The sequence below is a fragment of the Suricata suricatta genome, chromosome 8 (assembly GCF_006229205.1).
Source record: "Suricata suricatta isolate VVHF042 chromosome 8, meerkat_22Aug2017_6uvM2_HiC, whole genome shotgun sequence".
Classification (NCBI taxonomy): domain Eukaryota; kingdom Metazoa; phylum Chordata; class Mammalia; order Carnivora; family Herpestidae; genus Suricata; species Suricata suricatta.
Genome location: NC_043707.1, coordinates 117,476,503 through 117,502,873, shown reverse-complemented (window position 1 = coordinate 117,502,873; position 26,371 = coordinate 117,476,503). Strand labels below are relative to the sequence as shown.

Here is a 26,371-nt window from a genome sequence, read left to right as displayed (position 1 = left end):
TCGGTGACTTTTGGGTACTGTGGGTGCCATGACCATCAATACCCGGCAGGCCGCCACGTTAGGACAGACTGCTTCCTGTCCACACCCCTGGGGAAGAGACTCAGACTCCCACCCCACCCGGGGGCACATCTAGCAGCTCAGGAAAACACCCCAGTGAAAAGCGACCTGTTCTGGTCTGCTGCAGCATTCCGACGGGAATGGATATGGCGCACTGGGGACCAGGGACAAAGATACACAGTCTGACACACCTGGTAGCCATGGCAGGGTCTTTTCCTTGGCAAAGAACCATAGGAAAAAAGATTAAAAGAAGGACTACTTACTGGGCTACCACTTTTCAATTTGGATGGACTGTGCCACCCACAGATAGGTTTTATGATTGTCCCTTTCGCATAGGAGTTCATTCAGGCTTGGAGGTTAAGTGGCTCCCCAAGGCTATATCAGTGTCACAATCTAACCACAGGTCACCTCTGTCACCACAGAACCCGTGCCCACGTCACTAGGCAAATGACGGAACCTAGAGCTGACAATAAAACCGAGAGACTGAGACAATAAAACCCTTCTTTTCAGTCCCACGGCAAAGGGTCACCCAACTCACAGTCAAAGCACTGATGCTACATGTTTGGGAGAGGCGGGAAGGATGCCACGTGGGCCAAGCTGGAAGTGGCCAGCAGCCCTGTGCACGTACCCCGGTCTCTGGCTCTTCTGGGTTCTTGAACAGAAAATCTTCCCTTCTGATGTTCCTATGCTTTGTTTGAAAAACACAGTTTCCAACCAAATGCAGCTTTCTCAAGTACTCCAGGGGTTCACTACATAAGAGCAGTCCTTAGTGCCAATGGCCTCCGCCTGGAATGCCCCCCCGCCTCTCTGCGGAGCCACGCCAGCCCCACCTCCTCCTCGGAGCTGTGCGGCCTCACCTCCCGTATCACATAAGCAGCCCTTCCCTCACTCCCTCCTTCTTTTCCAAGACAGACTGAGGCAGTTTGGAAAGACTCAAGACATGTCCAAGCACATTAACACCAAACAAAATGGCTGACATTGGGTGAGGCGGTAAGAATTTTATTACGAAACCCTGATGGAGGAAAAGCACAGTATCAAACACAAGGGGTTTCCTCACAGCCAGGGCAAAGAGGAAAACAGCAGAAAATGCAGCATTTCTTACCAGTCGAAGAATGCACACCAACTAAGCAGGAAGCTAGGTGATCTCCTAGCTAAGCTCAGAGGAATTTGTCCCCAAAGCCTTTCTCAAAGGGACCCCATAAAATGTAATGATTTGCCGCCTCGTGATTTTACCCCCGGAGTGCACACCTGTTCAGTCTGAGGGTTACCTGCACAGGATCTGGTCTTGCCCATATCGTCCCATTGCCCCACATGGCTCTAAACACAGAACTGCCATATTCCTGAGATGTCAGCAGGACGGTGGGCCTTCAGGGTTACGAATCATGCAGTGCCATTAGCTGTGCGGAGCCGCGGTCTGAGAGGAAAGACCGTGGTGTGGAGCCAGCACAGGCGGCCCTTTCCAGAAGGTATTGGCTGGGAAAACGGGCTCCTCTCTCCCCCAGGAACTTGCTCCTCTGGCCTTCTGGAACAGGAGTGGTTCTAAGAGTTCTGCAAATCCAGTGCTGTGGGGCTTCAACACCCACAGCAGGGAGAAGAGGGAAGGACCAAACAGAAAACTGTCTTACCTGAGGCAGCACTGGCAAACGGGCTCGACTTTCTTCTCCTTTCGTTCGGATGCACGGCTCGTCGACTCCTCTGCATCATGGGTGCCTGGCGAGTCTTTCCCCGCTCCCAGCAATGTGCCAGCGCAATGGCGCAGTGGTAAGAGGCTGAGCCGTGGAGCCGCAGACAGGCTCACTCTCAGCCTCTGCTACTCCTAGATGCATGGACCTCAAAATGCACAGACATCACGTGGAAATAACAGTGGCAGTCACTCCCACAGGGTTACTGAGGACTGAGATAGTGTATGCAGACCGATCACCCAGCAAGCACTAAACAGACGTTAAGCCACGAGGAGTTATGAGAATACGAGAACACGGGAATTCTGCATGCAGTTTTACAGGTTCGTGGACTTCCAGGGGATCCTAGCTTAAGAGTCCTTGGCCTGGTTCCTGACAGTTAGGAAGACGACAGCGATCGCCAATGCTTGCATTTTCTCTATGAACTCCATCATCATGTCCTGGTAATGCGCTGTGTATCGGGAATCCGGGTCACCAGTGTTGCTAGCACACTTGAAGGGCAAGGGTCATTTCTGTTTTACTGACAAGGAGATGACTCACCCGAGGGCTCGTGGCGGAGGTGCAGCGGGAATCTGTCTTCATTTAGCTGTCTTTCTAAGAAAGACTGGTGAGGCTTCCTGAGGGCCAAGGTTGCTCTTTGTTCTGTTCTGTTCTGTCTGCAATGTTCGGTGTCCACAAGAGAGCCTAAGACACAGTCCCTGGGTCCTCCAACTGCCAGCGAGTGTCCATGGACAAGAACTCATCCGGAGGGGCTTGTCTCGTAGAGCACTGCACAAGTGGCTAAATCACTTCAGCAGCAAGGTCAAGGGGATAGACTGTGGTGTCAGAGACTGCTTTTCGAGCGCCCACTTGGCCTCTTCCGTGCGACTGTGCTGCTCCGAGTCTTGGTTTCCTCCCCTTAAAATAGGAGAATGACAGTTCTGATCGCCATGGATGCTCCGGGAGGGCTGAGCGAGGTTGTGGCTGTTGACGCCAGTGGGTGGTACCTGGCCTGACGTGCTCCAGGCAGCGGAGCAGTTCCCTTGTTCAATCGGTTTCCAGATGAGGAGAGCCAGCCCAAAGATGTGGTCTTCTCTCAGGCCATTCTTCCCAATCATACCACTCGGCCTCCTGGGCTTGTTTCACAAATATTTCCCCCAGTCTGTTACGTGATGATCAAGGAAGGAAAGAATCTTTTCACAGGGCATTTACATAGCTCAGGGAATGCAAAGATCAGAGCAAGGAAGTCATGTTGGCACCTGAAATGACTGCACAGGTGGGGATATGGTGAAGCAGAGGGAGGAGCTGGCTCAAGAGGCAGGATTTACTACGCCTGTGGCCACTCTGGATTTCTCCGGAACAACAAAGCCTGGAGAATGGTGGTGCTCCCAGCCCAGTTTCCTCTGATTTGGGGAACAGCAGTCATTTCTCAGAAATCTCACTGGCAGGGGTGTGTGGGCTGGTTAAGCTTCCGACTCTTGATTTCGCCTCAGGTCACGATCTTGCAGTTTGTGAGTTCGAGCCCTGCATCGGACTCTGTGCTAAACGCATGGAGCAGCCTGCCTGAGATCCTCTCTCTCTCTTGCCTCTCCCCAGCTCACGCTCTCTCTTTCTCAAAAACAAATAAAAACTTAAGAAAAAAAGAAAGAAAGAAACGTCACTGGTGAAAGCAGCCCTTCCAAAGAGCACGAGAGCTTTGGTTTGGACATTTTGCTGAGGAAGAAATGGATTTACAAAGAAGCAACCAGGAATGTTAAAGAGGCAGCTGGAAGGGCAGCCAAAAACTCTGGCTAGGAATTAGAAGCACTGGCTTTCTAGGCTGTGGGCAACTGTCCACTCAACTATTACCTAGCCCGGCACGAAGCAGATATTTTTGTATCTACTCGGATCCAACTAACATTTATCAAGTGTGTGCTGTGTGCCAGGCACCAAGCACAAAGCTTCTTTTTATAAACGCCATCTAATGCCAACAAGTCTGAGAAGGTGGCATCACGCCTCTCTCTTTTCAGACAAGGAAACAGGAGCAGAGTGGACGATTGGCCGGGATTCACGGCACATCCTCCGAGCTCCAGGCACAGTGCTGTCCCCACTACACCAAGCTGCCTTGTCCTCCGGTGCCAGAAAAGCCTGCATCTGAACCGAGGCTCAAGTGGGTGCGGTTCGGCTTAAGAGCACACGCTTGGACTTCCGTGACTTCTAGTGACAAGAGGGGGCTTCCAAGCCAGGTTCAGAATTCAATGCCATCTTTCGAGCCCAGATCATCTCAAAAAATGCCACAACATGGGATACAAATTTTTAACACACTTTATTGATTTAGTGGCCAAACAAGGCAGCATTTGGTCAGTTAAGAAAGGCACCTCATTGAAAATGATACATCACAGTGCTGACGAGTGATCCCAGTCACAGGATTTGAGGATGGTAAGGACAGTCTTTGGATGGTGTTGCTTAGGATACTTGTTCACTTATTAACAAGTGTCCCTTCACATTGTGGATGGAAGATGGCAAGAGTGTAGGGAAGCTGGGTGGCTGCTGGGAGCTGACCCATGAGAACAGGTGGACTGGTAAACAGTGGCGCATCCTTAAGGAGGGAGACCAGCCCTGCCTCCGCCACAACTCTGGTCACCTCGATTGGCTGAACACACTGCCCCCATTAACACCATACCCCCCACCCCCACCCCATCTCTTTCCAGTGTGGAGATGATCTTCTGATCTCATGGTGCGGGGAACCAGGGTCAGGGTCAGTAGTCAAAGCCTGTCTGTTCCAAGCTTCAGGAAAGACGGAACAGTTTGATCTCTTGCATTCCTAGCCTGGCAACCCATGAGGTTCTGAGATAAAAGCTGAGGCCTTAGGGCATTGGCTTTAAAAAAAATTCTCACCAGTCCACAGTAAATCTAACTTCAATTCCTTAGAAACAATACTGCACTTCCCTATTTCTACTTACACGCTCTAATTAGTTTCATTAATTCCCCCCCCTTCCTCTGTACTCTTTCAGACCCCTCTATGATGTGTGAAAGAGACGGCCTTGCTACCACATTGCTGCTCTTTGTTACTCCTTTTGGGCCCTCACCACTCTTCCTTCTCCATCCTCACCCTGACCACCCCTCCCCTCTGCCCAGCACCTAAGAGCAGGGATCACGCCGCGGGGTGATGAGCAGTGGTGCAGTCTCGCCTGGCCTTCTGTTACTAGGCTGAAATAGAGAGGAAACAAGAGAGAAGAAAATGGGTTTTTAAAAACCGAGTAAATATCAGGGAAGGCTGGCATGCATGCCCCAGCAACCAAATGCATCAAACACTGGACATTTCTGTCAGGAGAAAGCTCTCATGCCTGCCACAGTTAAGGCTCTGTAATTAAAGGAAGCAAAAATCTAAATCCTACCCACCCCCAAAAGGGTATACATGTCCCACAGGATCTAGTGTCATCACAGCCCAAATACACAGCACACATGGATATATACAGATGGGTGACAAATATTTGAGCAAGGATTGTGCGCATTCAATTAGCAAACATACAAAGACTTTAGCTTTGAGGCGGAGTGCCTGCAACTGTCCCCAGGGAAAGGGGAATCAATCCCCAAGGTCTAGGAGGCCACCCTCACCCAGAGGACTTCAGGCCCCTGCAGACACACACAGCTCATAGTTTTGGTTTCACTCCTCTTCCTTGAAGTCATGTGCTTCCCAGAAATGCCCCACAGCAGACTAGGTTTCGTTCAGAATGGGCAGGGTTAGCTGACAGCCCGGGAAAGAAGGCAGAGCACAGCTAGCAGGCACTCACTTGAACCACACAAAAGGGATGACCACGTACCCATGCCCAGCTTCCAGATGGACAGGGGACAAGCCCTCTGACAGTTCCACAGACAGCAGGAGACTCAGGTCAGATGGGGACTGGGACTCTAGAGCCCAATGCACCAAGTCAGTAGATTACGCTAGGGCAGGTGGCATTTACTGGACCTGCCACTGGTTTTCCAATGGCTTTTCCAGAGGCCACTGTTTTGTGGCCCCTAACAGTCTATTAATTCATCTGTTTGCCACAAATCAAACCAGAGATCAAAAGGCACTGCATGGACCTCAGGAAATGCTTAATAGTTGAGGAACTGAAGTTAGGAATACAGGCTGGTTACTGCCATAGGTGATCTTATTTTTGGGTAATCTCTTCTTGGGGAGTCTGAGGTCACCATCTCATGAAATCAGGGGTGAAGGATTGGATCTGGAGGGGAGAGAGTTTGAGTTTAAAAGGGACACATCTGATTTGGGTTTCATATCCTACAGACTGGGTTTCAGTAAATTCTAATAAAAACGAGGCCAAGAATAAATAGATCACCTCCAAATCATTATTCTGTTCATACTTGGAAACTGAGGCAAAGATAAAACACGAAAACAAACCTACTCTGCTCTCTCTTTGGGAAGTGAACCGGCTGTTGTTCTCAGGTGCCCAGCCTGGATGTTCGGAAGATAGTCTGAATTCAAAAGGACCGTCTGCTTGGTTTAATTCCTTGGCAATAATTCGGTTTTCAAACACAGGTCCCAAATCACCCCCTACTTTACAGCTCTGTGAGACAGATCACAGGACTATTTCAACTTGGCTTGGATCTTTCTATGGTGATATCCTCTCCCAGTAATTTCTGGAATCTGCAACGTAAATGCCCTTTTACTTCCATTTAGGGGCAAAACTAATGATCCACATCCACATACTGACTCAGGTGGCTTTTCGTTGTGGGCAGGGAAGCAAGTGGATCTCTGCCAAGAATCTGCCACAGGGAACTCTGGCCCTGCATTACTTTAGGTGATCCTAGACTTCCACTCAGTTACTGGAGATGGAATAAATACCATGAGATTTTAGAACTGGGGTGGGTGCCTGGAAGACACCCAACTTAGGTTACTTTGGTAAAAGAAAAAAAAATCAAGAGTATGGCTAAAGAAGTGAGCAGCTGATAAAGCAACCTTGTCTGTATCTTAGAAAGAAAGCAAGAGTGTACACGTACTTAAAACCAGCACGCTTGCACGCACGCACACACACACACACAAACAGATGAGATGAGAGTTGCACACACACTAAAGATATATCAAGCAAGTGCTTTTTTAATGAATACAACAAATGGTATTCTTTCTGGCCTGAGGAAGCTTCCCTCTGCCTGCTCTGCAGTCCCCACCACTCCCTCAACAGGGACAAGAAGAAGACAGAAACTCCTTCTTTGGACCCAACGTTAGATAAACATAACCAAGTCTTTACATGTGGCTTTGGAGAAGGCCGCTAGGATGCTGGCGAACACGACATCGGGGGTCTGCGTGGCGTCGATGGCGGAGTGGATCCCTTGTTTACGGTAATACTCCACCAGTGGGGTGGTCTGAGTGTGGTAGGCCTCCAGGCGGATTTTCAAGGCCTTCTCGTTATCGTCTGAGCGGCGGATTAAGGGTTCCCCAGTGATCTGAGAACAGGAAGAGAACAATGAAAGTCTGGGACTGTTAGCAAGCTTTCCTTCTCTGATGCCAGATGCAAATTTGCAATGCTGTCTGATCCCAAAGTTCATCAGAGAGAAAGATAATCTAGATTTCTCTCCACTAAAGAACTATAGAGAATTTTGCTACTCCTGGCAAGCTGGTCCCGGGAACAGACCAACAGGTCCAGAGAAGTCGGGGAGCCTGAGACAGCAAGCGTGAGGAAAGGGGTTTGAGGGAGGAAGATGGGCAAGGCCTATCTCTCACAGCTTCTGCTCAGGCTCCTCACCCCCAAGGTAAACTTCTAGGATCAGGAGTGGAAAGATAGAGGCCCCAGGGGACCCGGAGAATACAACTGTAAAGTCACCGTAGTGGTTGGCGCTTTTACTAGGGTGCTGGCCATCACAATCTGAGAGTGGAGGTGAAGGGAGAAAGAGCTCTGAATGGCAGATTCCCCATTCCAGTGAAATGTGACTAAGCTGACGTTATGGCTTTGAAACCTGTACGACCTGACCAACTTGTCTCAAGTGACAAAGGCAAACCCAGAAAATTCTTCCTACTGCATGTTCTAAAACAGACGAAATGGACTATTTATGGCAAACGTTACCGTGAACATGTACAAGCCCCTCCCTTTTACATCTTTAAGCCATTGAAGACTGTCATAAAAACTCGGCAACGTCAATCCAGCCAAAATAGTCTGATTCTGTAGGACACAGCAGAGTCACCAGAGAGAAAGGACATTCTTCTGCAGTAGGAGCAGTCAACACACTCCTCTTCAGTACTGTTCTCCCAGCTTGGCTCTACTTCTGGGCTTCCAAGAAGCCTTCTCCTGGGATTAGACGGCCATTTAGGTCACCGTGATGCCAGAGAGGGGCTGCTCTGGACAAAAAACAGGTATAAACTGGGCACTGTGACGTAGCCGGTGCTGGTATCTGCCTCAGGTCAAACAATAAACCACCTGGAGAGGCACTGTCCAGACAGAGGAGCCACAGCCCACACGATTTATGTGGTAGTGATCCTTCCCATGGTTAAGTTATTAATATTGGTAGGAATAAAGATGGAAAAAGCAAAGAACAAGAAAGAGAGGGAGAAAGGGGAAAGAAAGAAAAGACAATTTCCTGCCCCGAGTTTACATACATCATCTTTCATGGGCACCTTTGGGGGGTTGAACTCCTCGTGGTAGGAACGGCCACTCAGGGGGTGAATCAGTCTGAAAGACAGCAAAGGAACAGGAGTCAGGTTGCCTGGAAGTATCCCCCAGAGGTCTCCGAGTTGACAAGCAGTGCCAGAGAAGCTTGATGTGAGGCCTTGGCCCAGCACAGAGCCCAGCTATGGGCACTGCTTCCGGGTGTAAGCCCCGGAAGGAGTTACGTTTTCTACTCTGACCTGATATGGCCATGAGTGTCCGGCTGCCGACCTGGCTCAGCGCCCAACGTGGGAACTTGGTGCTGGTCTCACACAGCCATTCATTCCATTCACCCAATAACATTTCTTTACTAAGTGCTGAATTCAGGGGCTACTGAGCAATGAGTTAGGATCCCTGATCGGGGGCGCCTGGGTGGCTCAGTTGGTTAAGCGGCCAACTTCAGTGCAGGTCATGATCTCATGGTTGTGGGTTCAAGCCCCACGTCAGGCTCTGTGCTGACAGCTCAGAGCCTGGAGCCTGCTTCAGATTCTGTGTCTCCCTCTCTTTCTGACCGTCCCCCTCTCATGCTTTGTGTCTCTCTCTCTCAAAAAATATATAAATGTTAAAACATTTGGGGGGAAAAATATCCCTAATCATAAGCAGTGCTTACTTTAGTGGGAGAGACAATGGGGGAAAAAACTAAAGTACATGTAATAATCCTTTAATAGAGATTTGTGCAAAGCACTATGGGGGAGAGAGGACAGAGAATCTAACCCTATTTTCTATCGTAGTTTGGTTATAAAAAGCAGAAAGGTGTGATAGGAAGAACACGTCCTGAAGATGCCAACTAGACAGTGCAGCACACCTCTGACGTCACGTAGATTAAAGGCAACCCAAGCATGAGAGCACAGTATGGATTCCGGCACCAGAGACCTGACTGACTCAACCAGCCGTGGAGTGCTCAAGAAGCAGCATTTATTTGGCACTGAAAATCAAGCTGGTCACTCCATCTGTGCCGTGTTCCTGACTGGGAGTGGCCACACCACAGGAGCCCAGGAACCTGAAGAAGGGAAGAAGACAGGCCAAACACGGCTTGGCAGCCAGGGCCTAGACAGGCCCCATTTTGTGCCAACCAAAGCTTCCTTATTTAACTGATGGCTGCTCCCCTCGTGAAGGTCTGCTAAACCAGAACTTCTCAACATTTTTCACCTCTTGGCACGTGCAGAAAAACTATTTTTTCAGTACTTGGGTGCCTGCCCCTCCGGAAAAGCCCACCTGCCCCGCCACTCTGATGGCTAAGGGGATCAGTATCCCACCACATTAGCTGAGCTGGGAAAGTCGGAGTCAGACTGTCAAAGCCTGGGCAGACACCTTTGTAAAATGTAATAGTGAGTTTTAATGACGGCACACTTTTAAAGGGCCAAGTGGTCCATTTACAACATTGACGGGGGCAAGGTGAGCCTGAGTAAAGAAGCTATCCTGAGTGGCCTGAACGTGCTACCATGTGACAAGAGGGCCGGCCCTCTTTCACTGGAGTTGCTGGAGAGGTTCCTCAGGTGCCTCCATTGGGGAATGGCATCCACTGGGAGACCCAGGGAGAGGCTGCTGGGCATGAGACGTGGACCACGACTCTTGTCCTTCTGGAAAGCACAAGGCACACAGCAGCCAGGCTGCAGCAGACACAACTCTTTCCTGTCCACGTGCCTCACTCGGATTCTCCCAGCCTTCCAGTTACATATAACACTCTGCTCCTTCCCCGCGCACCGACTTCATTTCAGGAGGAATGCATGGCTCATTCCCTACAGGGGAAATGAAAGAAAGTCCAAGATCCAAGTTCTCAAAGTGGGGCTGGTCTCAGGACCAACCAAAACAGCTCTACGAGCTAGTGGGCCTGACCTAGAGGTGGGGGTGGCGATGTGGAGGGATCAAGGCTGCGATTCTAGAGCCACGGCTGCTTCAAGTGCGACACTTCAGATGCCTGTTTTCTCATCCACAACGTGGGGATGCCTTGAGACATCAGGAAAGCCAACTGGCAGAATGATCAGGATACCAGAGAGCCAATGCTGAATAAGTTAAAACCAAAACCCACCGACCATGCATATTCAAGAAATAAAGTAACGATTCAAAGAATTGTTAGAAATGAGGTCAGAGCTAATCAAAAAGATTTTTTACAGTGGGGTCCTTATGTCAGATTTAAATAAGGTCTGTATTTAACCGACTAATTCCTGACTTTTTCTTCTTCCAACCATCAGTGTAGTGGACTAGGGGGCAGAAAGCAGGCTTTTAGTGCTAGTTCTGCCACTGATCCAGAGTGAGCTTGAAGAAAACACCTTTACCTTCTGGCCTGGCCTGGCCCCTCCTCTGTGAGGGAGCAGATCACACAACAACATTCACTCCCAAACTGAGAGACTGAGTCTTCCTCCTCTATAACAATCCTGCCGTTTGTTCTTCAGAATCTCTCTGTTCCCCACCAGCCAACCCCAGTTAAAACCTGTAACTCCATGTGTCAGTCACAAGCAGGCTCCTAGGTGGGGTCTTGTCTGTGTCTCCTTTCCACCATTTTAGCCTGTATGTGAGGGCCAAACTAATGCTCTTAGAATGCTATTTCTGCCATACTTCACGGCTTAAGAATGTCCCATGGGGGCGCCTGGGTGGCTTAGCTGGGTGTCTGAATTTGGTTCAGGTCATGATCTCGTGGTTTGTGAGTTCGAACTCTACATTGGGCTCATTGCTGTCAGTGTAGAGTCTGCTTCAGATTCTGTCTCCCTCTCTCTGGCCCTACTCCATTCATTCGCACTCTCTGTCTCTCAAAAACAAACAAACAAACAAAAAACCACAAGAAAACACAAACACAACAAAAAGCCAACCAACATCCATGACTCCTGATGTGTCTACCCTCTTCACCTCGACAAACCTTCCCCAGTCACCCCTATCCTGCCTTCCCAACAGCCCCCCACAGATCATTCCTCCAACTCTGGACAGACATTCTGCCTCCAGCCCCAGCTAGAGGCTGTCCCGGTACCTATACTTACTCCTGCCTCTACTCCCTTCCCGGAAAGCCCCACCGAAATCCTCTCCATCCAGGAAGGTCAAGTTGTCGCTGCACCTCTCCTGGGAAGCCCTCCCTCCCTGCTCCCAGGCTCGCTCCCACTGTGCTAACCAGCCCAGGTTCAATGTATGGCTTGTAGAGTCTCTGAGGTCAAGGATAGGCATGTTGTTCTTCTGTACCCTTTCCAGTCCCCTGCCTCTGAGTCTAGCACTGTGCTGCACACAGAGCAGGCACTCAGGAAGCTGGGCCGATCGAAGCAAAGGCCCCCAGGGTCAACTAGTACTGCTCACATCTGCTTTGTACATTAGGGCTCCCAGCCCTGGTAACGTGTCTTCCTATCAACCTTACCACTTGTTGGCCTGCATCAACTTTGTCTACTCTGTGCCAGTGGGGACACAAAAAACCAAAAGTTCCTACGTTGATGGCACCTATGAAATAGCTAGAAACATGAAACCTAGATAGACACTTGGATAGAAAATTAATAAAAGGTGGATCCCAGCAGATCTAATAAAGCCTCTCAGGAAAACACCTGTAACGCTCATTCCGCTGTCCGTTTACATGTCTGCCTCTCTCTGTGACGATGTGGACAGCAGACGCATGGAAAAAATGTCCAACCTCATCAGGAAATGAAAGTCATAAAATTTACAACAAGAAAGCATTTTCCCTCTAATTAAATCCAAAAATTTACATGTACTATGATGGTTACAGCATCACTTTAATAGTAGACCTCTAGGAAAAACACAGCTGTCCAACAATAAGGAGACAATTAAATAAAGGATGGCTCATCTACCTAGAAATACTGGGCAGCAATGAAAAATAATGGTGAAGGATGTCTGGTTCAAGAGGGTAGGCTGACCATCTTCCTGAGACTCCAATAAAATGACTAGAGATATAGAAGCGATAGCCCACAATAAAGATGAGGACGGGAGGTCTATTAGTCCCTGAGCGCTTCCCCCGGATTTCTGGAAGGCAAAAGCAGATGGCAGAGTGCACAGTGAAACAGGGTGGGGGAAACGATAGCCTAAAGCGGTGGCGACCTTTTGGAGCAAACTTGATCAGAAACAGAAACACAAGCATTTCTGTGTTCGATGTTGACTGCTACAGAGAAACAAGTACCTTAAAGGTTTTATTTATTCTTTTTTTTTTTTTTAAAGTAAACTCTGCTCCCAATGTGGGGCTCGAACCGAGTACTGCATGCTCCGCCAACTGAGCTAGCCAGATGTCCCAAAAAGCAAGCACTTTAAAATGAAACATGCAACACAGAAGTAGTACGTTTGGCTGAGATGCCTGTACCACGAGCAAACTTTTCCTCTGTTTTCAAAACTTTGTGTAGGTGGTCATATCATTTTCACAACGAATACAAAGCCTACAGCAAGGTATGGCAACTCCCAACGGAAAGCAGATTTCAAAGGGCACTAAAATGCAGATAACCACGTAAGGAATATGGTATTTCGGAAGCACCTACTATAAGCAGGGCTCTGAACTGTGCGCCTCGTGGTACCTAAAACGCACAATGGTTCCTCGCAGCAGGTCGCATTAACCCCACTCTATGTAGGAGCAACCCACCTTGGAGAGGCTGGGAAACTTGCCTAGGGTCGGAATGAAAAGGTGACAGGACTGGACACTGTCTGATTTCAAATCCCTTGCTCTTCTTGCCATGTATCCCCACCCCATGCCACCACATCAGTGGATGTCACCAAACAAGACCAATGCATGTTAACATGGCACTAAGCTGTGTGGCTGGGATCTGGTAAGAGCAGCTGGTGGTGTGACAAAGCTCTGAGGAGGCAGGACCAGAAGGGACCTTTCAGAGGACAAATACCTTCCTGTGACTCTTCGGATGAGAAGAGAGTCTGGGATGCTGAATTCAATCACAGAGTCCAGCTTCTCTTTCCTCTTCTCCATGAGGTTGTCAAGCTGTAAGAGAGTATGTGGCCCATCTAAGCTACCAGAGCTTGACTGGAGCCATTTCCCTCAAAGGAATGAACAGATAAAGGCCAACCCTTCATTTTCATGCAACAGACACGCAAATGCAAGGCACCCACCATTTCCGCCTGCCTCACAGTCCGAGGGAAGCCATCTAGAAGAAAACCATTTTTGCACTGAGGTGTCTCCAAATTCTTCTCAATGAGCTCCACTACCATTTCGTCGCTCACCTGGAAGTTAAGAACAAGACAGCGTTAAATCTGTTAATTAGATGACATTAGCCCAACTCCAGGGCCAACAGTTTGTGTCTATATAACCTGATTACTAAAGTCTTCTCTTGGCCCCAGAGAAGCAAGAATCAGAGCAAATCAGGACTGGCTCCATTTGGAAAATTCAGTTTCATGATTTTTGTGGCTGCCACATACACATTCTCTTCCCTTGAGATTCTCCTGTGTCCCAGCAATCTGGGTGAAGAAGAGGATCCCACTGCCTGCTACCTGAACAGGAGGGCTCCATGTGTTAGGTCCTGAGGCCCTCTCCAGACATTAATCAGAATCCTTTCCATCTGGGGCGCCTGAGGGGCTAAGTCGGATAAGCGTCCGACACTTGCCTTTGGCTCAGACTGTGAGCTCACGGTTCATGAGTTCGAGTCCTGCAGCGGGCTCCGAGCTGACAGTGCAGAGCCAGCTTGGGGTTCTCTCTCTCTCTCTCTCTCTCTCTCTCTCTCTCTCTCTCAAAATAAATAAACTTAGGGGTGCCTGGGTGGCTCAGTCAGTTAAGCATCCAACTTCAGCTCAGGTCATGATATCACAGTTGGTGGGTTTGGGCCCCATGTTGGGCTCTGTGCTGACAGCTCAGAGCCTGGAGCCTGCTTTGGATTCTGTGTCTCCCTCTCTCTGCTCCTCCCCAGTTCGTGCTGTCTCTCTCTCTCTCTCTCAAAAATAAACATTAAAAAAAGAAACTAAAAAAAAAAAAAAAGAATCCTTTCCATCAGATAACAGCTCATCAGCAAGCAGCTGTCCTCAAAGCACAAGAAAAGTGAGGGCTTATCGCTGAGCACTTGCCTGAGGAGGGTGAGGACCAAAATGCTGAGAGCCCCACCCTTGCGTTTCACAATTCTCATTAGGCTAACAGCAAAGTGGTCCAGGCCAGCCTGGACATGAGGTAACAAAGAAAGTCACTGCCCTGGCAAGACCGGGTCAGAACCAAGGAAGCGAGGCTCCAGCCCAACAGATGGGTAAGCCTCTCTAGAAGCCCCAGGGAGGACCCCTCCCAGCTTCTGAAGACTGGTTTTCTGCCTGAGCTTGCATAGAGACAGAAGTTCCCTACCAGTGTGGCAGTGAAGGCTGCCCATCTTGGTAGCTAATGCTCTTATCTCCTGGGACCAGCTGTGAACTTGGGGACAAAGTACAAGCTGTGTGACTAAGTAAAGGCTGGAGATAAGTAAACTCGTGGCAATATCCCAAATTTTTCTCAGTACAAGATCTTCTGCCAAGACCCAAAGTCCAAAATATTTGGCTTTCTAGCAACTAAAGGTTTCATCAACACGAAGGGAAAAAGCTAGAAGTAAAGGGGCAGGTGGGCAGGCAGGCAAGCACCAGATAAGCTGCCGAATACAGCAATCTCAAAGCCTGCCAGGAGGCACCTCGGGGATAAAGGGAAAGCCCAGCACCTTCCCCAACGAACATTCTAAGATAGGAAACGACCAGAGAGCCAAGTACAAAATGACTTTAAAAAAAAAGGCTATTTATTTACTTTGAGAGAGGGGGAGAGCACGTGTACGGGGGAGGGTGCATGGAATATCCCAAGCAGGCTCTGTCAGCGCAGAGCCGGACGTGGGGGCTCGACCTTACAAACCGTGAGATCATGACCTGAGCCCAAATCGAGCCAGACGCTTAACCAACTGAGCCACCCAGGCGCTCCACAAAATGACGTCTGAAGGTGATTCCCAGAGGCCAGGTCCCAGAATAACTCCGTCACAACTACTCTGTGGCACTAATCAAAGATTTAGTGGATCATAGATTGTAATTGTCCAATTTGATCAACTGGACTAAAAACTTAAGAAAATGCTATTATATCCCCCAAACAGGAAGAATTATTTTTATTAATCATCAAACAACTCCTCTGTTAGAGACAGGAACACAGTGGCACAAAAACAGAGTTAAAACGCTCTGTGGTTTCCCGTGTCCTCTCCTGGATGCATGGTTGAGCTCTAGCCTAAGGATGCAGTTTCATTTCTGGCTCTAAAAACAGGGCATATTATAAAATGCATTAGCATAAAGGAACCTCAAGAATAAGGTGAATAAAATAAATGCCACAAATTCAGAATGAACCAAGTAACTCGCTACTCTGAAAGTTCGTATAGTGTGCCGGTTTGTTAAAACACCCCACGGCACGGGGCTGACAGAATGTTCTAGAGTGATGGAAATGTTCTACCCCTGTGCAGGCGAACAAACATATGAAATGTGGCAAGTGAGACCGAGAAACTGAATTTTCAAGTACATTAAATGTAAATTAATCTCCATGGTCACATGTGGCCGGAGGCTACCATATCATGCAATGCAGATCTAGACTTAGGAATATCAATATTCACAGGTGCCACCAAACCTACCAGCTTCCCGGCATCCATAGTTGCCTTCAACTTTTTTCCCAGTTCTGAGCCAGAAGCTACCATGGCCCTCAGCATGTCCCCAGTAGCCAAATGGCAGACACAGAAGTTTTGAGCCAATCTGGGTGCCTGTGGAGGGGAAGACAAAGACTGAGACAGAGTTGACACTGCAGGCCCTGGCATCAGACTGCCTGGCCGTGAACCTGGCCGTCACTCACTGGCTGTGTGAACTCCGGCAAATGCTGATTTCCTTACCTGTAATAGGGATAAAAGTACCTTACACTATATCATAACGTATGATTATAGGGTTATAAGAACTATATGACATGTAAAGCACTTAAAACTACACCTAGCACACAAGAAACTATTACCATGACTTCCACTAGACACACACTAGGGACACAAAAGCCTCGGTTCATACATGGGAAGAATAAAAATAGCAGAATCAATCCTTCTGGACATGGTTGCCACAAAGTTTATTTTTATTTATTTTTAAAATGTCCTTTAATGTGTATTTATTAAAATTTTTTTAATGCGTATTTATTTCTAAGAGAGAGAGAGACACACACAGAGTGTGAGCGGGAGAGGGCCAGAGAAACAAGGAAACACAGAATGTGAAGCAGGCTCCAGGCTCTGAACTGTCAGCACAGGGCCTGATGTGGGCTCGAACCCACGAATGGTGAGATCAGACGTGAGCTGAAGTCGGACACTTCACTGACTGAGCCACCCAGGCGCCCCTCATGTTTATTTATTTTCGAGAGAGAAAGACAGAGTGCAAGAAGTGGAGGAGCAGAGACAGAGAGAGATAAAATCTGAAGGAAGCTCCAGGCTCTGAGGTGTCAGCACAGAGCCTGACACAGGGCTGGAACCCATGAACTGTGAGATCATGACCTGAGCTGAAGTCAGATGCTTAATGGACTGAGTCACCCAGGTGCCCCAATTTTTATTTATTTTTAAAGATTTTATTTTTAGGCAATCTCTATACCCAATGTGGACTTGAACTTATAAATGTGAGATCGAGAATCGCACGCTTTTACCAATAGGCACCTCGGCTGCTGTGCAGTTTAAAGGAGTTCATGTATATTAAGCACTCAGCACAACACCTGGCATACAACGTGTTGAAGGAACATTTGCCAAAGGAACGAATGTGTGAGTGTCAAGTACTGTGGCCGCTGGGCTGGGAGGCAGCTGGGACAAGATGAAGAGTGCAGGTTCTCCCAGGCAGATCTGGTCCTTCTCCTGTCCTGTTACTAACTTCTCAGGGGCTCAGTTTCCTTATGTGTTTAAAATGAAGGCAAAAAAAGGCTCCGTCTCGGAAAGTAGCTCTGAGGATCAGACAGGATACATAAACAGAGCACTGGGCCAACAGTATACACTTAGATAGTAGTTTTAGGAGGCAGTATAGCCTTTTGGTTAAGACCTTGGGATTCAGGGGCGCCTGGGAGGCTCAGTCAATTAAGCGTCCAACTTTAGCTCAGGTCATGATCTCGCGGTTCGTGGGTTCGAGCCCTGCATTTGCTCTGTACTGACAGCTCAGAGCCTGGAGCCTGCTTCAGATTCTGTGTCTCCCTCTCTGCCCCTCTCCCACTTGCACTGTCTCTCTTTCCATCTCTCAAGAATGAATAAACATTAAAAACAAAATTAAAAACAAAAAAATCTTGGGGTTCAGCATCAACATAGCTGGGTTTCAGGCACCAACGACATGTAACTTGAAAAAAAATGGTATTACCTTGCTAAGTTTCAAATTTCCACTAAGTCAAATGGAAAGAGAAGTAGTCCCTGCACTACTGGATTGATGGGATCAAATGGAGTTCGGCATATGCACATAGGGACAGGCACATAGTAGGTACTCAACAGGCTGGTACTGTAGCCCCTGCCCAAATTCCACGTTCATTCATACAGAAAGAGACCCCTGATGCCTCTTTCAAGGGCCCTGCTAGCAGCCAGGCCCTGTCTTCTAGGAGCTCCTGGATCGGTGGATAATACATCAGAATAAAGACTAGAATCAGGAAGAAACTCTGGACAGTCCAGTGTTGGCTATAGTGCTCCCCCTTCCCCCTTCCCCCCCCCCCCCAGAATATACAAGGAATAGAAGCAGTTCAAGAAGTTGAATCCTTAGCTTTCTGGTTCAACTGTTTTATAAGTACGGTCGGATTCTAATTCAACTCCACTGGGAGTTTTCTTAGTTGCCCATAAGAAAAGTTAAATAGATGGGGCTCAATGCAGCAAATTCCAGTTTGTTTTTCATGGACTGATTCAGTTCAAGCAAAGAAGTAACCTCATAGCAAAACGGAACCCAGCTGAAGAAGGCATTAAAAACTATACTTTGGAAAACCAATGAGAGTCAAGACCCTCTGGTCCTCCAGGCTGCTGTGGTGGCCACAGACGCAGAGAACTGAGCTTCTCTGCCAATCTTTTCCTTGGTTGTTGAAATTAACTTGGGCAAACATTCTGGGGATCAGGCTTGTTCAAGGCGAAAGGCTGCCAAAACACCAGGGAAGGGCTGTAACCACAGAACCTAACTGTTCTAGATTTCTCTCCCCTTCAGATTCTTTAAATTTTTTAAAATGTTTTTTATTTATTTTTGAGAGACAGAGAGAGACAGTGTGAGCAGGGGAGGGTCAGAGAGAGAGGGAGACATAGAATCTGAAACAGGCTCTAGGCTCTGAGCTAGCCACCAGCACAGAGCCTGATGCTGGGCTCGAACCCATGAACCGCGAGGTCACAAACTGAGCTGAAGCCCGACGCTTAACTGACTGAGCCATCCAGGTGCCCCCCCCTCCCCCTTTAGACTCTTAAGGGCTGTTCCAGATGACGGGATTCCACGGCTGTGGCTGTGTGGAAGAGCACTCCACGACAGAAGCCACGAGGCCGAAGGAGAACTCCTCCATTCTCTGCTGGCTGCACAGGGGTCAATGTGGTTGCAAAGAGCTTAGACTTTGGAGTCAGTGAGATTTACAGAGGGATCCTGGCTAAGGCACTCAACAGCTGTGTGACCTTGGGCCAGTTACTTAACTTCTCAGAATCGGTTTCCTCACCAGTCAAATGGGGGATGTCTACTGCACTGGGCTGTTAGGAGGATAAAATGAAAGACGTGCTGAAAACATTGGACACAAAGTAGACATTCAAAATAAAGACCTCCCTCCGTGGTCTTTCTCTTTTGCATTACTCTTTACTTCCAAATGACAGGAGCAGCCTGATGACATATTCTTCTCAACTTCATGCTGATGTTTTACAGCACTGCTTCTACTCTGAATCTCCTGGGGGTGCTGCTAAAATGCAGATTCTGATTCCATAGGGTAGGGCCTGAGCATCTGCATGTTTTTTAATATTTATTTCTGAGAGAGAGACAGAGCATGAGCAGGGAGGGGCACAGAGAGGGCGACACAGAATTCAAAGCAGGCTGGAGGTCTCGGGCTGTCAGCACAGAGTCCAATGTGGGGCTTGAACTCACAAACTGCGAGATCATGACCTGAGCCGAAGTCAGAGGCTCAACCGACTGAGCCTTCCAGGCATCCCCTGAGCATCTGCATTGTTAAGAAGCTTGCAGGCCTGGCTGTGCTGTTGGCCCCCGGACCACACTTGCTGCTGAAGGCCTGAGACACTTGTGTCTCACTGGCCACAGACCAAGAAGTAGGCTCATCACCTCTGTGAGAACCCTGTTGGGGAGAGGGTGGGCTTCTGGATGCATGGGTAAGAAGGGCTAAAACCACTAGGGAGACAGCATGGTGGTTTAATGTTCTCAGTTTTCAGTGTTATTATCAGTCATCTGAGGCACATGCTAAAAATACTAAGGCAGGCCCACCCGCAAAGTTCATGACCGAGTGGGTCTCAGGCACCACCCTGGGATTCCGATGCACCGTTTGTGAAACCCTGGGGCAGTGGTGCAAGATGGGGTTTTTGGTGGTACAGATCTGGGTTGGAACCAGGATCTACAATTTCCTCGCTGTGTCCTGTTGAACAGTTACATGGCTTTTTAAGGCCTCAGTTTCTTCATCACTAGTGTACACACAATAATGGCTACTTTCAGGGCTGTTACAGGGATTTAATAAAATGATGTATGAGAAAGCATTCAGCATAGTGCCTGGCAAACTATCAGTTGTTGAGATCTGATTTAATCTCAAACCCACATGTTTTCTCACCGTGACATTATCTTTCTACCTTCAGTCTTTCCCACTCCCAGGTCCAATGCTCCTAAATAGGCAGCTGGAATCATCTCCCAAAATACTACGGGGTGTGGTCCCACCAATCCCCCATCATTCACACACACACACACTCAGAAGCCCTCCATGTCTTCTCAGTACTACAGGGAGGAACTCCAAATATTTTAGCCTAGCACTCAGTGTCCTTCACAATAAATGTCCTACCCCCCCCCAGGCTCTTCAAATTTACCTCCACACATGCCCCGTCCGTATGCCCAGCATCACTGTAAACAGCGGCTCTATGTACAATGCCCAAATACATAACATCAGCATCTCCGAGGACCTTGGCTCTTCTCTGTGCAGGAACACCCTCTCCCTTCCAGGGGCCTAAGCTCTATCCTTTCCTGTAGGCAAATTCTGAGCATATTTCTCTCACCAAAAGTACTCTCAACTGTCCCTTCTTCCTCTCACGAGGACTCCTATCAACATCGGCTAACTCTGAGTGTTTGCAACATGCCAAGCTATTTTTCCATGCATTGTTTTACTGTGTTTAGTATGCATACCACACAACAAGCCCATGAGGAAGAAGCTAATTTTATCTGCATTTTATAAATGAAATGCAGAGGCTAAACTGCCCACGATCACATAGCTAGTAACAGCAGAGCTGGCAAGCCCCAGCTCTTACCCATGACACTGTATGGCTTTATTAGAAAACAGTAACAAGCCACAGAGCCTTAGTGGCTGTCCTTGGGGAAGGTGTGTAGGTGTGTGTCTGGAAGGGAGCACAAAGAGGACTTTGCCATGCTGACAACATTATGTTTCCTCATACGGAGGTAAGCTACACAAATGTAACTGTGAAAATTCACCACGCTGCTCACTTAAGGTATTCCTACCTTTCTCCACGTATATCATACTTCAACACAGTGTTTTTTTTTTTTTTACCCAAAAGCTGTTTTTATTTTTATTTTTAGAATATAACACAATTTATTTTTTTTAACATATGCAATTATTTTCCATCATTTACAAACACAGCGTTTTAAAACGCACAGAAACTCGTGTTTGAATCTCAGCTCTGTCTCTTAACTCACCATGTAACCTCAGGCCAGTGATTCTCTGAGACTATTTTGTCATCTATAAACTGAGGATAGTATTACAAACATCACTAGTAGGGTAAGAGGAAGAATGGAATACTCTTGACAAATTATAGTTCTTGTTCTGACCCTGAACTACCCTAGCATTTGTCAGGGTCACTCACCTGATACCTCTCATGTAGTACTTTGTACTAGTAGGCATTTGTACATAGCAGGCGTGCATGTTCATTTCTGCCTCTCTGCCTGGATTAATAGCAACAGGGTAAGATAGTGACTCTGCTGGAGAATCTGTCATGAGTTCAAATCCTGCCTTTGCTACTTCTTCATGGATATCCTGGGAGTATAATATACAGCTTCTGGGCCTCAGTTTATCAGTAAAAAGGCATGGATAACAAGAGGACCTACTTCCTACGGTTATAGGGTTAAATCAGATAACACATGTGACCAGGGGCCTGTCACAGAACTAAGCAAAGGGGGACTATTGTGGTATAGTGTATTCTCTTGAGAGGCAAGGGCTGCTCTCTGCATCTCCAGCACCAAAACCATCAAACACACACACAGGGTAGGAGAAAAATCTAACCCAGGGTAGGAAATAGCAACAGAAAGAGCAGGAACTTTGGAGCCACTCAGATGCAGGACCTGCCAATTACTTGCTAGGTAAACTAGAGAACTGTCTCTTTGAACTTCAGTTTCTTTAACTGTCAAAAGGGAACAAGAATGTGGGCCTCAGAGAGGTGTTGTGTCACTGCACATGACACAGCTGACGGAGTCTGACCTTCACGATGGCGGGCGACTGACTGTGCATGCCTGGCCATGGAGAACTGGTGTAAGATGGACACATGGAAAAAAACTGTGCACAGGGGCAGGCAGAGAAAACAGGAAACACACCTCAGTTATGAGATATGGGAGCAGCTTTAAAATACTTTGTGGGGGCGCCTGGGGGGCTCAGTCGGTTAAGCATTCGGCTTCGGCTCAGGTCATGATCTCACGGTTTGTGGGTTTGAGCCCTGTGTCAGGCTCTGGGCTGACAACTACCTGAGAGCCTGGAGGCTGCTTCAGATTCTGTATTTCCCTCTCTCTCTGACCCTCTTCTGCTCACGCTGTCTCTCTCTGTCTCTCAAAAATAAAAAAAAAAAATTTTTTAATTGTTTTTAAATACTTTGTGAAGGGAAAGAGGATGGAGAAGGAATGGCCACCAACGGATGGTTGTCGGGCTGGAAAATGGGTACATGGGACCCATTACACCATTCAGTTTTCGTTTGTGTATTTAACGCTTCATTAAAAGAAAAGTTAGGATGTGTCTGCAGTCTAAATGCTGCTGCAGGTTGCCACTGTGCAAAATCTCTGATTTATGAACAGGGCTTTATTTTTTAAACTCCAAAAAATTACACCACCAGTATTCCTATATTTCCACCTATGAAAAGAACGGTGTATAGACGTTAAAGAACTTGTGTTTCCTCAAGTCCCAAGTACCTCTCCTCTACTTCCACAAAGCCTTCTCTGACCAACGCCCACCATACGCACACCCTTATAAATCAGCTCCTAAGTGTAATTTTCTTCAAAACTTCCTGAATACATCACCCTTTACACTGAAATATATCTGAGTTGAGGGGAAGGGAAATGTGTTATTAAGATGAGGGAAGGGCGCCTGGGTGGTTAAGCGTCTGACTTTGGCTCAGGTCATGATCTCAAAAGTCTGAGAGTTTGAGTCCTCTGTCGGGCTCTGTGCTGACAGCTCAGATCCTGGAGCCTGCTTCGGATTGTATCTCCCTCTCTCTCTGCCCCTCCCCTGCTCATGTGAGCTCACACACACACACACACACACTCTCTCTCTCTCTCTCAAAAATAAACATTAAGAAAAAAAAAGATGAGGGAGTCAATAATTATTGAACACCTACAATGTGCCCGGTCATGTACATACGTGGGGGGGCTTTACACACGTATGTAAAAAACACAATCTTCCCACATCCTTGTCAACTTTTTGGTCTACGTGAGTAAGGACCCTATCAGTCTCGTTCACTGCTCCATCTTCAATGTTTGGTGCTCAGGAAATGTTTAAAGTAGATATTATCACCGTGTTTCAGGTGAGAACATTTAGGCTCACAAGTTACAAAGCTTGCTAGACTTTATTATAAAACCCTCGTCTCAGCACTGGGAGGGGTTGCTCATTACACAACTACTGAAATTATTAACTTCCATATGAACTTAGAAAAAAGAAGTGATGCATTTGAGCTACCCTGTTCATCCGCGGTCACTCACAGTAAAAGTCTGCAAGGTCTGGGCTTGCAGACTCAGAGTCTAGGTGGCAGTTTCCCTAATAACCAAGGATGGTAGCAACAGGAAAAAGGAGACTTCAAAGTTACTGAGGACAGGGGATTAGGTTAACAGTGAGTTCCAAGGATCAATCAGCTCCAGCTATAGAGAGAAAAGGAGAAGTGGTTGTTCTTGACCTAATGCCCAGAGCCAAAAAGCATTTATCAGGAATGAACTGACTCTTCCAGACTTCCTTTCTCATCACCCACATTAATCTAGGCCCTTCATCCATTTCCAACACCATCAAGTGCCAAATGATGTGTTGGTTGCCAGAGGGGTCCCAAGAATGAGTAAGACAGTATCTTTCCAAGTGCTAGGAAAAGTGGGCACAGAGCTGTCCGCAGAACACATTCACTTAGGTGCTCAGACTTTCAGCAATTTCCTGTTTAGAATCTAAGAACAAGCTAGAACCTGTGGCCTGGGGCGGCAATGTCAGACTTTAGGCAGGAAGGGGACATTGGTAATCCAAGCCATGGGCTTCAAAATCTTTTTTTTTTTTAATTTTTAAAAATGTCAAAAAATACTTTTTAATGTTTTTTTGTTTATTTTTGAGAGAGAGAGAGCGAGCGAGAGAGAGACAGTGAGAGAGAGACAGTGTGAGCAGGGGAGGGTCAGAGAGAAAGGGAGACACAGAATCTGAAGCAGGCTCCAGGCTCTGAGCTACCTGTCAGCACAGAGTCCAATGCGGGGCTCGAACCCACAAACTGTGAGATCATGACCTGAGCCAAAGCTGGACACTCAACTGACTGAGCCACCCACCCGCCCCTAGGCTTTCAAACCTTAAACAAGATCATAAATCCCAACCCTGATCTATGGGTCCATTACACTCCAGATACCAAGCGAGGCCCCACAGTCTGCTAAGGCAGCAGGTAACTTAGACTCCAATCTCCTGGAGTCCCATCGTTCTAGACTGCAGGAAGTCCATTCTGCTACCTTTAGAAAGCAACCTGACCCTCTCTGGGCTGGTTTCTTACCTGTACATTGAGGTACCTTCACCCATCCCCCCAAGTTAACTGGCTCACTTCTCTCAGTATGTCTTAATCAGCACAGCGCAGGCCAGCTCCCACTCGGCCCCACGTGCTGGAGATGCTCCTCCACCTACAGTCATTAATCATTACAAGCAAGCCTCCCCTACTCGGAGTGCCTGGAACACAAAGCTGAACAATGCACGCCCGTATCGCAGGGAACCTGGGGTCCCTAACTCCTCTCTCAGGCTGTTACCTAGATGCCTCAACTCAAGGCTCTCCCTACCGCTCAAAGCCTCTCAGCTTCTAACCCTTTAAGGGATCTATATCAGTCCTTTGATCCCCCAACACGACACCTCAAGCCTAGGTCCCTCCAGAACTCTAATTCTAACTCAGACTTCCCCGACCTCCAACTGTACCCTCTCCCAAAGGCCTTACCAGCACCCCCACCTCCTCCCCAGGCCTAAACCCACGGTCCGCTCCAGGGCGATCCGGACCTCCGGCCGTCCTGACCTTGGGGTTCCACGGGCTCCGCGGCTAAGCCCGGCCCTGCAGCTCACCTGGGTACCCTTGCCGGCTCCGGGAGGCCCCAGCAGCACGGCCCGTATGCCCTTAGGGCACTCTGGGGCCGGTTCGGGCGCAGGGACGTTGGGTGCCATGGCCGCCGAGCCTCTCACCGCCCAACCCGCCAGCACACACCTCAGCAGGTCCAAGCGCTTCCAACCTAGCGCGCCGCGCACGCCACGCACGGCCCGCTCGCCGCTAACACTGGTCCGTCGCCACGTCCGTCAAGTCGCTCCGCCCGCCCCAGAGCGTGACGGACACTTCAACTCACCAACCATGCGGCGATACTGGGGAAGGCTGCTTCTGATTGGACAAAAATCAATGAAAGTAAGGAAGAGGCGGGCCATCATGGACTGAGAGGGTTGCAGCTCGCGGCGGGTGTGCCGAGTGGGCGGGAAAAAGTGAAGCAAGACCAGAGGCCAGGCTGGAAGTTCCAAGTTGGCTTTGACAGTTAATGACACCGGCAACCCCGGTGAAGTCCTATGAAATAGCCTGTAGGAGTGCAAATGGGCGAAATCAGTCTTACAAGACAAGTTGATAATTTGTATCAAATTAGCAACTGCACTTCTAGGAATTCAAAAGACATAAAGATATGTGTCAAGATTTGGGTAACAAAGATAGTAATTGTGGCACTTGTAACAACCAACAAGGCCCAAATAAACAAACCAAAGAATAAAGCAAAACAAAACAAAAACAAAGGCAATGTCCCAAATGTTCAATAAGAGATTGGTTAAATAAATTGCAACAAATTTGTATACTGAATCCCCCCATTGTATAAAATATTTAATCACGTGGGAAAGTGTTCACCAAACAGAATACAAAATTGCAGTTACAACAAAATCCCAATTTTGAGTTACAAGTGAGGATCTCTGTACACTGTTGTTACAGGAGCCTCTCCCCTTCTTTGTGCATTAAAAACATTTTTTTAAATATTAATTTTGATTGACAGAGTGTGAGCTGGGCAGGGGCAGAGAGAGAGAGAGAGAGGGAGACACAGAATCTGAGTTGTCGGCACAGAGCCATGAAATAATGACCTGAGCCGAAGTCAGACACTTCACCAACTGAGCCACCCAGGCACTGCTTTGTGCATTTTTATATTTTCAAAAAGCTCTATGATGAATTCTATAACAAACAGATACTATTTTTATAGAAAGAAAATAACCTTTTTAAGTCAGGAAAAGCTACTTTTTCTCAAAAGAGATGACCTTCTCTTGGAGAGGAAAAGAATTTCTACAGCTTTTTGGTGTGTGAAAATTTCATCCACACCCCCCAATGAAGCAATCCTTGAGACCCTGGCAAGAACAGCCCCCAAGGGCCCCTTTGGACCTTTGGTCAAGAGTGTTGATTATGAAACACTCTTGACACGTTCCCCACAGGCCCCTAGAAACTCCTTTCCTATATCCTGGTAGTGAATCTGCTTTCCCTTCAGTGTGGTCTC

The 26,371-nt window shown here is 47.9% G+C and overlaps 1 protein-coding gene and 1 long non-coding RNA gene across 5 annotated transcripts; both read right to left on the bottom strand.

The window, feature by feature from the left end:
- Nucleotides 1-1,035: 1,035 nt before the first annotated feature.
- On the bottom strand, nucleotides 1,036-3,238 carry LOC115297886. The gene is made up of 2 exons (XR_003911509.1): nucleotides 1,683-3,238; nucleotides 1,036-1,579 (listed from the first exon to the last, which is right to left on the bottom strand). It is a non-coding gene; the product is annotated as an uncharacterized LOC115297886 (long non-coding RNA).
- Nucleotides 3,239-4,001: 763 nt separating this feature from the next.
- AK2 (adenylate kinase 2) lies at nucleotides 4,002-25,098 on the bottom strand. 4 transcript variants are annotated; one of them, XM_029948729.1, is made up of 7 exons: nucleotides 24,930-25,098; nucleotides 15,862-15,987; nucleotides 13,370-13,480; nucleotides 13,147-13,241; nucleotides 8,287-8,359; nucleotides 6,944-7,139; nucleotides 4,002-4,904 (listed from the first exon to the last, which is right to left on the bottom strand). In XM_029948729.1, the coding sequence occupies exons 1-7, from the start codon at nucleotides 25,026-25,028 to the stop codon at nucleotides 4,900-4,902; spliced, it is 705 nt and encodes a 234-aa protein (XP_029804589.1). In that variant the 5' UTR covers nucleotides 25,029-25,098; the 3' UTR covers nucleotides 4,002-4,899. The 4 variants fall into 4 exon arrangements, with proteins under 4 accessions (XP_029804589.1, XP_029804588.1, XP_029804590.1 ...); XM_029948728.1 differs by lacking the exon at nucleotides 4,002-4,904 and having other exon boundaries at nucleotides 6,767-7,139; XM_029948730.1 differs by lacking the exons at nucleotides 4,002-4,904; nucleotides 15,862-15,987 and having other exon boundaries at nucleotides 6,767-7,139.
- Between the last annotated feature and the right edge of the window lie 1,273 nt (nucleotides 25,099-26,371).

Excerpts from the sequence above, each read along its gene's own strand:
- AK2 (XM_029948728.1), bottom strand. The coding sequence starts at position 25,028 with ATGGCACCCAACGTCCCTGCGCCCGAACCGGCCCCAGAGTGCCCTAAG. Across the intron at positions 15,988-24,929 it reads GAGCCGGCAAGGGTACCCAG|GCACCCAGATTGGCTCAAAA; the intron begins GTGAGCTGCAGG and ends TCCCCTCCACAG. Across the intron at positions 13,481-15,861 it reads CTATGGATGCCGGGAAGCTG|GTGAGCGACGAAATGGTAGT; the intron begins GTAGGTTTGGTG and ends CTTAACTTCCAG.